General features: G+C 38.2%; 1 protein-coding gene across 1 annotated transcript in view; it reads right to left on the bottom strand.

Annotated features, from left to right (window-relative positions):
* Window positions 1–15,895, bottom strand: part of NKAIN3 (sodium/potassium transporting ATPase interacting 3) — a 293,698-nt gene that overhangs the window by 255,992 nt on the left and 21,811 nt on the right. Inside the window, exon 4 of the mRNA XM_021688357.1 lies at window positions 15,767–15,847. Within this exon, the coding sequence (XP_021544032.1) occupies window positions 15,767–15,847 (81 nt within the window). The remainder of the gene's footprint in view (window positions 1–15,766; window positions 15,848–15,895) is intronic.

Genomic DNA, 15,895 nt, shown 5'->3' with positions numbered 1-15,895 from the left:
GTCTTTGATGACTGAATTCACAAGATGACTACACTAAGGCTTCTAATCATTTTGTGTTAGGTAGCCCTGGGGTCAGCTATTGGGACAGGGTTTTGTTTATTCATAAATCTCCCTTGTCTCCAGTGTTCAGGCTGCTTTGAGAAGACAGACCACTCCTTAGTGGTGGGGGAGGAAAAGGAAGTATGAGAACAGTAATATGTTTGTTCTGTTTTATTATTCTTTTTTTCTTTCCCTTCCATGTTGTGTTTCTCTTACCTAACAGAGGTAACTGTCAATAATGGATATGATCTTAGGCTCAGAGAGAGCCTTCCAGCATCAAAAAGTACATTTTCCAGATTTCATTTGTCTGACCAGGGGTAAATTATTTACTGCCTATGACCCTTCCACTTTCTTACCTATGTCAGGGGAAAGGCCACTTTCTTCGGGAGATTGATGTCAAGGTGAAAAGAGCCACCTCTATGAACTTGCCTGGTATGCAGTGGACCTTCTCACCCTAGCCTCCTTGTTTCTTCTGACCAGTTTCAAGCCCTTTGCACTGAGAGACGGCATCTTTGCTTGGAAGGTGAGCTCTGTGTTATAGGCGTCCTCAGTTACACTCTGAATGACTCACTGTTGCTACCTTACTGGTGAGAAACTGCATCACATGGAGCAGAGACAGAATTTAAAGGTCTCTCATACACCACCTCTGATCCATTAGCAAATTCTGTGAGCTCTGCTTTCCCATTGCTTTTCAAATCTGATCACTCTCCTCTTGACCACTGTTATCACCCTAGCCCAAGCCACTTTCATGTCTGACCTGGACCACCACAATCATGTCTCTGTGGGTCCTCTTGCTTCCACTCTTGTCCCCTGCACAGCAGTCGCACTGATTTTTGACTCTGTGATTCTACGGTGCTCAACCTTCCACGGGGTTCCCATTACATTTGGACCAAATCCAAATCCTTATCATGGCGGATGAGATTCCCACAGGATCTTGCCCCTGCCCAGCTCTCCAGACATATGGCCTGACCTCCTCATCTTGTTCGTGGCATGCTGATGACACAACACTTCATCCTGCTGTTTCTTGTGCATGCTGAGCATGCTTCTATCTTGGGGACCTGGCATTCCCCAATATGTTTCTATGGTTTCTTCTATTATCCATTCCCATGAAGTTACTCTCTATCCTCCTATCCTGCCCTCCCCCGCCCCCCACCCTTGATAGCACTTAGCACAACAAGCTATTATATCATGTATTTGTTTGCTTATGTATCCTGGCTCTTAAACTAGAACATAAACTCAGTGAGAGCAAGTTCTTCTCATCTCCTAGATATATCCTCAGCAACTACAATAATATCTGGCACAGAGCAGATGCTCAGTGAATTTGTTGAACGGAAGTGTAGGATTCCAAAGCTGAGAAAAGAAAATGTTTAAGGAAGTTGGACCTTATTTTAAAGAAAATCCCTAAAAAGATATCTCTGAAAAATATGTAGAAAATGAACAGTTTCCAGTGAGCTCTCTGCCTTTGGCACATTTATCCCAGCATTATTTCTTGCTTTACATATGTGACAGTGTTTTGATGACTGTTGTCGTGTTTTGTAAAGCCCCTTGAGCTACTTGAAGGCAAATACAATATAAATGCAAACTAATAATAAACCACCTCTCTGTTTGGTACTCATAATAAAGTACTTAAGGCTTTTGATGATTTACTGAAAAATAAAGTAGAGAGTTTCTAAAGGTAAAGAAATAGGTCAAGTCAAAATCATTATAGTCCGATCCAAGCAGCAAGGGGCCTTAGCAGGTAAACCGATCAAAAATTAAGCCTCAGAAATTCACTTCTTGGGGCGCCTAGGTGGCTCAGTCATTAAGCGTCTGCCTTCAGCTCAGGTCGTGATCCCAGGGTCCTGGGATGGAGCCCCGCATCAGGCTCCCTGCTCCGTGGGAAGCCGGCTTCTCCCTCTCCCACTCCCCCTGCTTGTGTTCCCTCTCTCACTGTGTCTCTCTCTGTCAAATAAATAAATAAAATCTTAAAAAAAACAAAAAAGAAATTCACTTCTTGATGATTTGAACAAAGGTGAAAGCCTCCTACCTTCAAGGCATTCTGTTAGACTGCCACCATTTTTCTACTCTAACCTAATCTTTTAGTCAAACAGACAAACTTCTGATTTTGTTGTCTACAACACAGCTACCTCTACATAAGTCAACATTTTCTCCCTTGTATTTTCTTATATTAAAAATACTATAGACAAAGAAGGAATAATAAAACCATATGATTTAATTGGTTAGACCTACCCAAAGTCAAGATAATAGAAGTTATTTAAAACTTTCTTTCCATAATATTTATGAATACATTTTTTACTTTTATGAAAAGTTTATGGAAATTAGATTCCAAGTTTACATGGCTTAATTACAGATGCTCATAATACATAAAGGAGAATATTTTGGAAAAGTTGAATGTGACTATCTTTTGCTGTTCCAAATCTATGCTTCTAAAACTATCATGGAAAGGAACATGTGTTTGCCTAAAGTGCTTTCCTACTACTTTTGATAGCAAAACAATAAATTTGCTGAGCCACTTTAGAGTTGTCAGTCTTCAATATAATGTTTTAAAAGTAATCCATTCATGTGGCCTTTCATTTTATTGATTTTTTTAATATTAAAAAAACCTCTGGGAAAAGACAGTTATAGTCTAACATGAAACTCTATTAAACAGTTCAGTGTTTGGTTGTTACGGTAATGTTCTGGCATGTTGTATTTTGCCTTTACTCTTTGACATAGAAAAAAGAGATAAACTTATCACATGGTCATCTTTTTTACTCCTTTTGGGAAAAAGATAAGGTGGGAAAAAATTTATTAAAGCAACACCCAGGAGCTGCCATCAGGTTGTAAAGGAGTTTATAGACCCAGCAAGATGGGCAAACAGAGAACGTAGAAAGAAGAAAAAAGGTATTTGTCTCAGTTTTCAGATTGATTTTATTGCTAATAATGACACACATAGAAGTCTTGACTTGTTTCTCACATGGAAAGTTAAACTCTTAAAAAAAAAAAAAAGAAGAAGTTACTGTTGACATATGTGATTCCAGAATAGGAATTCCGATTACAACTCTGATTTGCAAGGTTTAAGCTTATTAGGAACCCTTGGAGAATTTAACAAATTAATGTAAACACTCAGAATAAATTTCAAAATATATCAAAAGTCCTTTTTTGGCATAGCTCCAAAAATGACCAGTCCTGGGTTATACTTTATCACATTTAAACTATGAGACACCATTTCATGGATATTCTTCCTATAGAAGTCATCCTTCAGGGATACTTGAGAGTTTCAGATTCCTCTGGAAGCGAAGACTACCTTCATTTCACTTTTTTACAAGTTCAAATATCAAGAAATTATTGTTACTGACTTAATCCCCAAAGAGAAAAGAAGGGGAAAGAAATTACAGTAATAAAAAGGAGATTTTCCTTTAATCAGCTTCTTATGAAGAACTGTAAAGCAAACTCCTGGTACAGGATGAAGGTGATTATACCTCCCAGATGGCACAGGACTAAAGAAATATGTGGACAACGATTTCTTCTCCAAGAAATAAAGGCCCATCACCATGCTTACTCCTGGATGAGTCAGTGCATTAGAGCACTGAGCTCTGAGCAAAGGTGCTTAATGGTTCCGAGAGAAGGTGCATCACCCTCTCTGACAGGGCTCATTTGCATACACCCGGTTAATCCCAGCAGGAGGTATGCATTCAGGGGTCTCCCAGAGCAGAAAACTAGAGGTTCTTAGATAAAAGCAGTTCCTTACTAAACTTTATAACCTCATTCTAAACTCCAGTTGTCAGTTAACAGCTTTCAGGATGACATCTTAAATCAAGAAAATGTCACACGTGTACAGTAACTGGCCTCATCTTTTCTGTAAATTGCTCCCTGTGGTTTTCAAAAACATAGTAAATTGCTGGCAATTGACAATGTGTCTCCCCTGCACGGCTAACTTCACTTCTGCACAGTTAACAAATCAGGCTTAAATTATTCATCAGATCACCCAGTGTCTAGGCTCTTCTGACTGTCATTGATTCGGGACCAGTGGCCTGCCTGCCTTTTATACTGAAGAGAAATTCACGCTCCCGTCATATAAGATTAATTGCATGCAGGAAATAATAATACTCTTTGTCTCAGTATCTCAGTTAACGGTGAGCACAACTCACTGCACAACCAGCATTTCTGCTTCCTATGCTGTCCTGAAGCAGGACAGAGTATTTTCTCACACTAATACTTAAAATAGCCTTAATACGCCCTTATACTTCTAATATACTGAGGAGGTGTTTTCTCTATTAATTCTATCATTACAGGGCAGGAAAAAAAATGATGAGTTATATGTACAAACTAAAACATCAGACGGACCATTTAGGAATGAGGCCATCAAACCATTGTTCATTGTTCTGGAAACAGGGTCAAATCAACTCCCCAGGGATGCCTGGGTGGCTCAGTCATTAAGCGTCTGCCTTCGGCTCAGGTCATGATCCCAGGGTCCTGGGATCGAGCCCCTCATCGGGCTCCTTGCTCAGTGAGGAGCCTGCTTCTCCCTCTCCCTCTGCTGCTCCCCCTCCTTGTCCGCTCTCTCTCTCTCTGACAGATAAATAAATAAAAATCTTAAAAAAAAATCAACTCCCCAGACAGCTCAACCGAATTGAATTTTTGTTGCTAAAATAAATATGGGGATAGAGCGCTTGGTTTGAAAGGGCGTCTTAACACCATTTTTCTTTCAGCAGCAGACATGGGATTTTTCAGGAAGCATATATTTACCCTTCCTTGAAATACTTGTTGAATTAGGACTGGCTCTAAGCTAAATAGTGCAGTGCAACAGCCTTGTATTTGAGGAACACGTTTGTCTACTTATGCATAGGGCAATTAACTTCGGATAATCTCGAAAGGATTCCCAACAGCCTGGCATTTTCTCCTGACTGTGTCTGCCTGGACAGATATTTCCCGGACACTGGTAGTAAAGGTCTGTAACTTGATAGCTCCCTTGTTTAGAGTAGGTCCCTACAAGACCATGTCCCAAAGGTAGTGACCTTGGCTCTGATGCATGTAATTCCATGGAATTGTCTCACCAACGTCTGCTGGCCAGAAGAGAGTCTGAGAAAAGAGCGTGGGATGGAGGTGGGTGGATAGATGCAAATTCATTTCAGATTTTAAAACTCAAAGCATGTTTCTTACCTATGGTATGTCAATAACAGCATCTGTGTTTGTGAAGGTCAGCTTCGTAGTACTTGTAATGTTCTTCTTCACTGAATGTGTCCAGTCCTCATCCCATCTTCCTTAGGAAACCTCCTCTGATCCTGGTGAAGACTATATTCCCTGCCCTGTGATTCCCTGCTCTTTTTCCTTCATTATCCTAACACTGTTATTGTTATTTTCTTGTTATTACTCATTTAATGTCTGTCTTTCCTATGATACAGAACATTTTATGAGGGCAAGAACTGAATATAGCCCTAGTGCGTGGCACAGTGCTTCAAATTAAGTAAATACTAAGTAACATTATCTGTAGAATTATATGTGATTAGTTAGACATTATTTTTGGCTGTATATATCAAGCCCCCAAACACATCTTCTACTATAAGAGAATTCTGGTCATAGGCAGCTCAGGGTAGTATGAAAACTTCACAGTTATTAAGTTCCCAAGGCTCCTTTTTACTTTTTATTCTATTTTTCTCATTCATGGCTAACATCCTCAGGGTCACCTCACAGTCCAAGATGGCTATCACCACTGTGGTCGCAGAATAATGGCCCCCAAGTATGTCCATGTCCTAATCCTCACTACCTATGAATACGGTACCTTCCATGACAAAAGGGCTTTGCAGATGCGATTGAAGTGAAGAACCTCGATATGCTGAGATTAACCTGTGTTATCCAGGTGGGCCCAATCTAATCATGTGAGCGCTTAAAAGTCGAGAACTTTTCCTGGCAGCCAAAAATCAGAGAGGTGCCAGAATGAGAAGGATTCAAACTGCCATTTCTAGCTTTGACGATGGAGGATGGGACATTGGCAGCCTCTAGAGGCTGGAAAAGAGAAGGAAAAGATTCTCCCCTAGATCTTCCCGAAAGGAATACAACCCTGTTGACACCTTGATTTTATTTTATTTTTTTAAATTTTAGTGAGATATAATTGACATATAACACTGTATACATTTAAAGTGTACAACATGATGATTTGATAGATATATTGCAAAATAATTGCTACAATAAATTTAGTTAATGTTCATCCCCTCACATAGCTACAAAATTTTTTTTCTTGAGATGAGAATGCTTAAGATCCATTCTCTTAGCAACTTCAACTATACAATATACAGTACTGTCAATTATAGTCATCATATTGTACCTAGCATCCCAGAACTTATTTACTTTATAATTGGAAGCTTGTAACTATTGACCACCTTCACCCATTTCCCCAACTCCCCAAGCCCCACTTCTGGCAACCACCAATCTGATCTCTCTATCTATGAACTTGGTTTCCTTAGACCCCACATACAAGTAAGATCATATGGTATTTGCTTTCTCTGCCTGACTTACTTCCCTTAGCATCATTCATGTCCTTAAGGTCCATCCATGTTATCACATGGCAAGATTTCCTTTTTTTTATGACTGAATAATATTCCTGTGTGTGTGTGTACACATATCAAATACATACAGACATTGATCACATTTTCTTGATCCATTCATCTGTCAATGGACACATAGATATGTAGGTTGTTTCCACGACTTGACTAATATAAATAATGCTGCAATGAACATGGGCGGTGCAGATATGTCTGTGGGACAGTGATTTCATGTCATTCAGATATATTCCCAGAAGTGGAGTTGCCGGATCCTATGGTAGATCTATTTTGAATTTTTTGAGGAACACCCATGCTGCTTTGCATAGTATGTTTGACATCTTGATTTTAGCCCATTGAGACTTGTAGGATTTCTGACCCACAGAAGTGTAAGATTTGTATTAAGTATAAGATTTGTATGCTTTTTTTTTAAAAGATTTTATTTATTTATTTGACAGAGAGAGACACAGCGAGAGAGGGAACACAAGCAGGGGGAGTGGGAGAGGGAGAAGCAGACTCCCCGCTGAGCAGGGAGCCCGATGTGGGGCTCCATCCCAGGACTCCAGGATCATGACCTGAGCCGAAGGCAGTCGCTCAACCAACTGAGCCACCCAGGCGCCCAAGATTTGTATGCTTTAAGTCACTAAGCTTGGGCCTGTTTTGACACGAAATTAGTTCCTTAGCAGCCCTTCCAGAAGTCCTTCATAATTCTTCTGCTTCTATCTCAGTGGCCAGAACTTAGATGACCACACCGACTCTTACAGAAGCAAAGAGATACATGTTTTTTAGCACTTCTGTCTCACACGAAAGCAGGGTTTTCCCTGACTCTTAATCAGAAAAAGGGGGAATAGATAATAGAAGGGAACCAGAAACCTCAGCCACCACTTGTTTAACAAAAGCATAATTAGATGAATATAGTTGAAAACCTAGAAAACTAGGAAAATGACATAATCTTCACAGAAGTTGATTTCCTATTTGGAAATTAATTTAACAAATGGATATCTTTCCTTTAAATTTTCAGTTCTCTAAATTTCATTCAATTTTTGTCTCTTCCATCTAATTTTGATCTTAGAGATGTGTGCTTTTAAAATTTCTATACTTTTAGCAAATTAAGAACTACTGATACTCAGATTCCATAAATACAAGACCTTGAGTCAAACCAGCTTCCACAAGAATAAAGTAGAACTACTTGTTTAATACCCTTATTTTTTTCTTCAGCTTCATCTTTTATTTGAATGTGAAATAGTCTGCCTGGTTTTTATAGTAAATGGAAAGATCCCCCCAAAGAGCCAAGCTTTCAGGGAGTCCAGAGTGCTAGATGCTTCAGGATGACAACTGTAGCACACAAGTACGCTAACGGTTCCCAGCAACACAACTGGACGGTGTATCGCTACTGTGCTGTTATTCCTGAGTCAGCAAACAGGCCGAGGGTGATTCATGCTGAGAACTTCCAGATGATGGAAGAGATACAGCCTTGTCCCTGATTACCAGACACTTGGAGGCTTGTTTCCGATTCCCCTTTCATCCTATCTTCCCGTGTCTCCGTCCTGCGGTCTGAGCAGACAGCCAGTTCCACCTCATCTTCTGGGCAATCTTTGCTCTGGGAACTGTTTCTCGGTTGTCCTGTCTGTCAGTCCTCAGCTAGGACATGGAGGGCTGAAACTGCTCCTGCCTCCTGACGCTCTTGCCCGGGCGGGCGTGTGCTCAGACAGGATCCCAGTCAGCTCTGCTGGTGGGCAGACGTGACTCGCAAGGACCTTCATACTAAAGAGCATGTCATTACAAGGATTTCTGAATTGTCATTCTGCTAGTGCTCCCTGCATCAAGAGAAAGCAAAACATACCTCCCTTCTTATCTCTCATCTTTGACACTAATCTCCTGGCCAATCATTTTTTTCACAGCTTCTCCTATATATCTGGTTTGATTTCCTTATCATTCTGTTTATCCTGCGTTCTCAAGCTTATCCTTTCTGAGCCAGGGATCCCGAAATCGTGTGCCATGGCAGCTGGTGGGACAACACTGGGCTTCCAGTGGCTGCCATGACAAATTGCTGCACAGATACTTTTAGGGCCATTTGTGTTCAAGACCCCAATCAGTCAGAGGCTTCAGGCCCATACTTCCTCATACCATCACAGAACAAGAGACACTTTCTCTGTGCAAAGAGAACCTTTTAGATATTATCAGTGTTATCTGTGATGTCCCCTCTACAGGTCACATAGGAGAATTTGGTACAAAGCATGTAAATGACTTGTGATTGCCTTCATCTGAGAGTAGTGCTGAATAATTGTTGTCATAGGCTCCTCTGTTGTACAGGGCCCTTGAGCTTAACGCTCGTTAGTTATAATTTGGCTGTGTGGTGCTCTTTTATTTTATAAAACTACACCATGGTATATGCTGCTACTCTTGTTTTATAAAGTAAATAAATGCAACTAATCAGGCTCTCTTTTGAATCTTGTGAACACTGGAAATGTCACCTGGAATTCTTCATCACTAGGATTGTACTCTTAATTGACATTTCATAACAAAGAGATTGTGTCTTCAAAACAAACTAATTAACATCACAGCAAGAAATTCCAAAATCTTAATGGCATTTTCTCATGTTCTTTTCATTCTACACATTGTGCTAAAATGGTCTTATGTTCAACTGACTGCATCAAAAATTCTGCAGTAGCTACTTTAAATTGTCTTTACAAACATAGCAAAGCATTTGAATATAAGCTATAAAAGTGTGGTTTCTCTGCAGCACCAAAGTTTTCTTGAAGATAATGCTTACATGGAAATTCAGCAGGCATGGCCAACTCAGAATGGTTTAACTTATGTAACCCATGGCTTAACAAATTACATCTATTAGAATCATCATAGATTTATTAAAAATAAATATCATCTAGGGGCACCTGGGTGGCTCAGGTCATGATTCTGGGGTCCTGGGTTAGAGCCTGCTTCAGGCTTCCTCCTCAGCGTGGAGTCTGCTTCTCCCTCTGCACCACGCGCCGCCGCCCCCCGCCCCCCGGCCCAGCTCATGCTCTCTCTCTCTTTCTCTTTCAAATGAATAAATAAAATAATTTAAAAATGAATATCATTTCATCGAATTTAGGGAGAATTAGGCATATTTGAAGACTGTCACATCGGCAGAGGCCACTAATAGAAGCTGAAAAGACTAAGGCCAGCATGACGTCAGAATCTGCAACCTCCACCATCAGCTATAGGATGGCGATGTAAGCAGTTGACTACTTCCTGTCTGCTCTCCCAGAGGAGTAGAGACACAAGAAGGGAGGAGAGGGGTATGTGAAGGCCTTAAGCACGGTCAGCTCTGGTGAGGGCACAACAGATCTGAATCAGACATGAGACTAATTTTGAATGACCAAATCTGTTACAGAATCTATACACAATGTAATAAGGAATGGAAATAGGGTTTGAGACAAAATAGTTGAGAGACTGTTCACTCTCAAGAAATAAAACTAGTTTATAATTACAATCCAGTGAGTTGAGACAATAAACTAGCTATCCAGGTACCATGTTTACCCTTCTTTAAAAATTGATCTCAGGCATATTTTCATTATAAGAATATGAATAAACTATAAAATACAAAAAAAACCCTTCTGTGTAGTTTTCCAATTATATTTGCCTGGGCCTTGTTCAATACAGTTTCTCTAGTCATACAGCAACAGAACTTACGGTTGATAGAATAATACATCCATCTGCTTTTTTGGAAAAAAAAAAAAAAACTATTTGAACTTCTACAGAGGGGCATAAGATTATCACACAAATTTCTGATTAAAAACTCCTAACACCACCCACCCTGCAGCATTTATTTAGCAGTATGTTATACTTTCTATATGTCATTGGACTATAACATAGGGGCAAATTATATTTTTAGAGCAAATGTTTTCAAGACATTTGCATTTGATGAAATTTATGAAAAATAAAGTACTAAGTTTAAACTGGGTTATAATTTTCTTTATATGGAAAAGAAGCTACAGGGGAAAACAATGATTTTCCCATATAAAGAAGGACCCTGAAGATGCTATTTTAAGAAGTTGTGTTCACTTAGATCCATGCCAAAAGAAAAAGTATAGTTTAAGTCTTTCGGAATAAGAAATGCATAAATATATTTATGCTGCTTTGCTATTTAAAAAATAATAATTGTATTATTTTGGAGAAAAAGGGTTTAGACATAAAAGATGAATGAACCACAAGGAACCAAACATAAAAATAAACATTTGCAAGTCTTTGGGTCTTATATTAATTTAATGCCTGGAAGTAGATTGTGATGGTTCTTCCTTTATTAATCCTTAATAACTGGGTAGATATCCGCTTCCACTTCCATCTTCCCCTATCCCAGTCAATATCATATGCAAAAACATTCTTTCTAGATAGCAGGATAAGTACATAACAATATATTAATTCTGATCCTGAAATATTTTGCTATTCTAGTGAGCTGAGTTTATGCATTTTCCCAAAGTGTCTCATTGATATAGATATGACATTTACTTCATGATAGAGTAAATAGAATACCATTCTTGTAGTTCTAAATGTAAGCATAATTTTGCTGGGTTTCTGGGATGCTCCTGTATCATTTGCTGCTACATGATTCTCAAATAAAGATATTTTGTGCCCTAGCTTCACCCCTCTGTAAGCATCATATTTCAAGATTCCTTTTGAAAAATGTCCAGGTAGGAAGAGATCATGAAAAGGAAAAGATAAACATAAGTTTAATATTCATTGCTAGATTCAGTAAGTTGCATTTATTTCAACAAAAAAGAAATACACTATACATCATTGATTTAGTTTGAAACTGTCATCCGAAAAAGAATTCTTTGAGACAAAAATATTTAGACTGTTTATAAGAAATAATGGGTGGATTGTAAACAGCCAAAGGAAACTGAAGTTCTGTTTCCTAAGCAATTGCTCCTGTACATAACTCTGAATTGATTCTAAAAGTCTTCTACTTGAAAGTGCCTGTCCAAAGCCACAGTTAGTGGAAGAATCCAACCTTGAAGGAAAATGAATCTTGAGTAAGAAAGATAATTTTTTCAGTAAGTAACAGAAGAACAATTCAGGCTAGGTAATAAGAATGAGCCTTGAAAAGAAGAATTATCTCATTGATCTTGCCTGGCTGCTCAGGTGAAATATTCAACTGAAGAATCTCACAAGAGAAAAAGACCCTTACGTATGAAAAGGTGACAATTTAAGTCAAAAAAAGACAAACAACAACAACAACAACAAACAGAGAGAGTGCTATTATTGCCTTTGGGGGAAATGGCTTAAATTTCCTTAAGAATCAAAATACCTATAATTTAGGTCACAATAGAAAAAGTCCAGTTGTTAAAACATGATATAGAAGGAAAAAAATGAAGGTAGGTTTCCTTTTGTGTGAAGGCAATGTAAAGCACCTATACAGAGTAGAAATCAGTAAGGGTTAGTCTCTCTCTCTCCCCCACCCCTTGTTTAAGTTTTTGAAAGGTCCCCGATCAAAGCAGATGATTAATAAGATATTCATAGAACTTGTTTATATTTATTTTTCTGTCTAAATTATGCTCATGCACAGTCATGCACATTTTCTATTCTATGAAAATGAGCCACACTCAAAATTCTCTAGGATCACAATGTGTAAGCTCCACACACCTTTCGAGAAAAGGTGATTAGAAGGAATATTAGCTCAAAGTTTGTACACTTTAGAGCAATCAGGAGCATGGCATAAGATATTAGCTTAAATTCCTTTGGAATTAAAAAGAAAGTACAACTTAAGTTCTCAACACAACTTATTTTTCACTCTCTTTAAATGTGGAAAATAAGTTGAGTTTTCATATTTACATTCTGAATGTATTCCTAGGGAGGAAAAAAATGATTTCAAGTCTTGCAACCTCCAAAGAAGCAGCAATAACTTATTAATTGTGCCCCGGGTGATCTTAAACTGTGGCAGAAAAACAGCCTCAGAGACTTCCAAAGATGCATAAAGTTCTCCTAGGGGGAACAGTAGGGACACCAGGAGAATCCAGCTGCAGAAGTATTTCAAAAAAAGCCATTTACATGTTGAAGGAAAGGATTTAATTAATAGTGTTACAGCTGTGAAGTTAATATGCAGATCTGAGGTCCTATCACAAGGGACTGTTACATATTTTTTAAACAAGTCACTCAGTCTTACATTTTTTCCCCTTACAGCTCTTGCATAGTAATAAATATGTGTCCCGAAGGCTTCAGGCGAGAATCATGATGTCTACTAATTTCTTCAATAATAATAAAGATGATGATGTTGATGGCAATTATGAGAACCACTATTTACTGAAACCTCACTCTCTGCCAAGATCCCTTCTAAGTCCTTTATATGCATTATCTTATTTAATTCTTTCAACAATCCAGTAAAATTAGTGCTGTAATTTTCCTCAAAAGGAAGCTGAGGCTCCAGGAGATTATGTAAATGCAGACCCGTAATCATCCCTGACCCCACCATACATGTACACCTTCCTTAAAAACAATACAGCCATTTCTTTTAAGTTCTGGAAGATCTGAAGAGAATCAGGACCCTCAAGACCAGTGACAAACACATGATGCAGAGCTGATTGGCAGATGAGGTAAAAAGGAAAGGAATATCTGGATGTTGGGATCAAGAATCCCCATAAGAGGTCAAATGTAGAATTGTTCATGTCCACAATAATGTGCACTAATAGTTAATAAGAATGATTATGTGGTTACTGTCACTGGAACAACACCGAATAGAGATAATTGTGGAAATTAATCTGAATCCAGTTTGGGGGAAAAGATCTGTTATTTTAGAATGGATATTTTAGGCAAACACCCAGGCCAAAGGAGACTTCTATTAATCTATCCAAGTGGGTAATGCCAAGGAACGCCTTCACGAACTAGCAAGAAATAGAGAGCTCTAGAAAGTATATACCAGCATATATGGACAAGGAATTTCTTATAAAAACTAGAGTCCAACCTCGAAGTGTTGCAGAGGTGCTTGGGTTTGTCAAGCGTCCTTAACTCGGCTCAAGTTTTCAGAATAGATTTCCTACAGACTGCAACTGAGGCTACACTGTGGCTAACCAGGGAAATGTTACCAGCCTTTGAGGCAGTTAATAGAAGGAGAACAACAGAAAATCTTTAAGATGCTCACTTTGGCGTCATCTATCCTTTTAGCGACCTAGAATACTTGGTTGATTGCCTAATGGTATTTGAATGAGTAATAAAATGAGTGACTGGGACTAGTATATCCACCATTTTTAACCTTGCACCCAAAGAAATGAGAAAGAAAAAAACCCTTGACAGGCATATTGATATTAGAAAAGCAGTTACAAAAAGCAGTGCACAAAAGTTACCTTGAGCAGCAGAGGGAAAACAGACTGGTATGGAAAAAAAGACTACCATTATTATCTTCTTATCACTTCATAGGGTTGTTTTGAAGCTTACCTGAGTTACCGTAAATGATGTGCTTAAAACAATGCTTCATACCCAACAAGTGTTGATTACTACTACCATTTATTGGCAAACTGGTCCCCTTTTTATATTTCACAGAGACTTAGCATGGTTAAGTGATTTGCCTAAGGGCCCATAGTTAATAAGTGCTAAAGACAAGATTTGAGTGAAAGACTTGGGATTTGAAATTCAGTTTTCTTTTAGCATACCATAATACCAATTCCATAGGACAAATTTCTTCTGGTCTAATTTTTCCCCAAAAAATCGGTTTATATGGAAGAAAATAGAAGAGAATTACTACCCAGTACAGTAATGATTTAAAATGACCATTCAAATTACAAGATACAAAATGCCATGGTTTGAAAAATGCTATGCTTAACTTATTATTCACAATTATTATATTCATAAAATTTGCATTTTAAAATTACTTTATAATCTGCGTGTTACAGAAGATAACTAGGCACTGATTTAAGCACTTTTTTCTGTCTTAAAAATTAGAGGTTAAATGTGATTAATGGCACAAATATTAAGGGTAGATGCTTGTGCATATGTATAAAAGTCAGTATTAGAAATGTCATTTTTGGCTCCTGAACACATTTGCCAATGTGAGAAAATGATGACAAGTTCTAATTATAAGGTTATTATAGTGTAGAATAAAGAGTAACCACCTCTGGAGGTTCCGGAGAAAATCCTTCAGGCATTTTTGCTGCCTAGCTAAATCAAAAATTCTTTGTTACCCTATGCACTTCAATGGAGCCTAACGATTCTGAGTCTGTGCTAGTCAATGCAAATTTTCTAAGATCTCAACCCGCAAATGCTAGTAGAAGACCATTATGTTACTTAGAAGTTTTCAGACGATCATACAATAGAATAAGTTAGCACACAAACAGTGAATAATGAGAAATCTGAAAAAAGAAAAAACAAAACAAAACAACAACACTATAGCTTTCTTATTCTTTTTGTAATTATACTATTACATTTCTTCTCTATGATTTCTACAAGTAAAAATTGTGCTGGTTTATGAGAAAAATGTATGAGAAACACAGCTAGAAACTTTACCCAAGATGCCCTTACAGTGGGATGGCGAACGAAAGCTGGCTCTGCAGGAGTCACAGTGAAAACTGTGTGCTTAGCTGATACTAGATGCAGACAGACAGAAATGAGGCTGGTAACACGTTGCATCAAGACAACTCTCGTCCGTCTGAGCAGAATTTAAAGATGCACTTAGTGAATATATCCTCCACTTACACATATAAGGCTTTCATGCTTTGTCAAACTTTTATTTTTTCAGAATTAATATTGAAACAAAGACAGTGACTTGCTATTCATATTTATTACATTAGCGTTTTTGTCAATCCCCGTTTCCACTTTAAATTACGAGAATGCTCAAAACCACTTTCATTTAACATTTGGGGCTCTTGTCACTGTGACATTAGGCCTTTTTAAACTGGACATGAGGACACACTGGAAGCTGAGTTTCAGTACAGCTTAACAAACCAAACCATAAAGCCATAGTTAAACCATAAAGCTCCCAAGATCATTCTTTCCTGATCAGTATCCAAACTTATTTTTGATTAGTATTACATTTATAAGGTTATTCAGATTACCCCTCCTCTCTCTCTCTCCCTCTCTCTCTCTCTCTATATATATACACACACACACACACACACACTCTCTCTCTCTATATATAATACACACACACTCTATATATACACACACACATATAGTCATAATAATTATTTATTAGTGTACTCTTTTTAAAGTGTACCTATTTAAAAGCATGATAAACTTACCTTAGAGAGTCCACCTACTTCCAAATAAAAGCAGATAATGAACACGTTCCAGGTGACCCAGAGGGCAGTCCATACTGTGTACTAGAGAGAAAGGGATCAAGGGGGAGAAAGAGAAGAAAAAAACGTAGA

Source organism: Neomonachus schauinslandi, chromosome 4 (assembly GCF_002201575.2).
Source record: "Neomonachus schauinslandi chromosome 4, ASM220157v2, whole genome shotgun sequence".
Lineage (NCBI taxonomy): Eukaryota > Metazoa > Chordata > Mammalia > Carnivora > Phocidae > Neomonachus > Neomonachus schauinslandi.
This window is presented reverse-complemented; position numbering and strand designations above follow the sequence as displayed.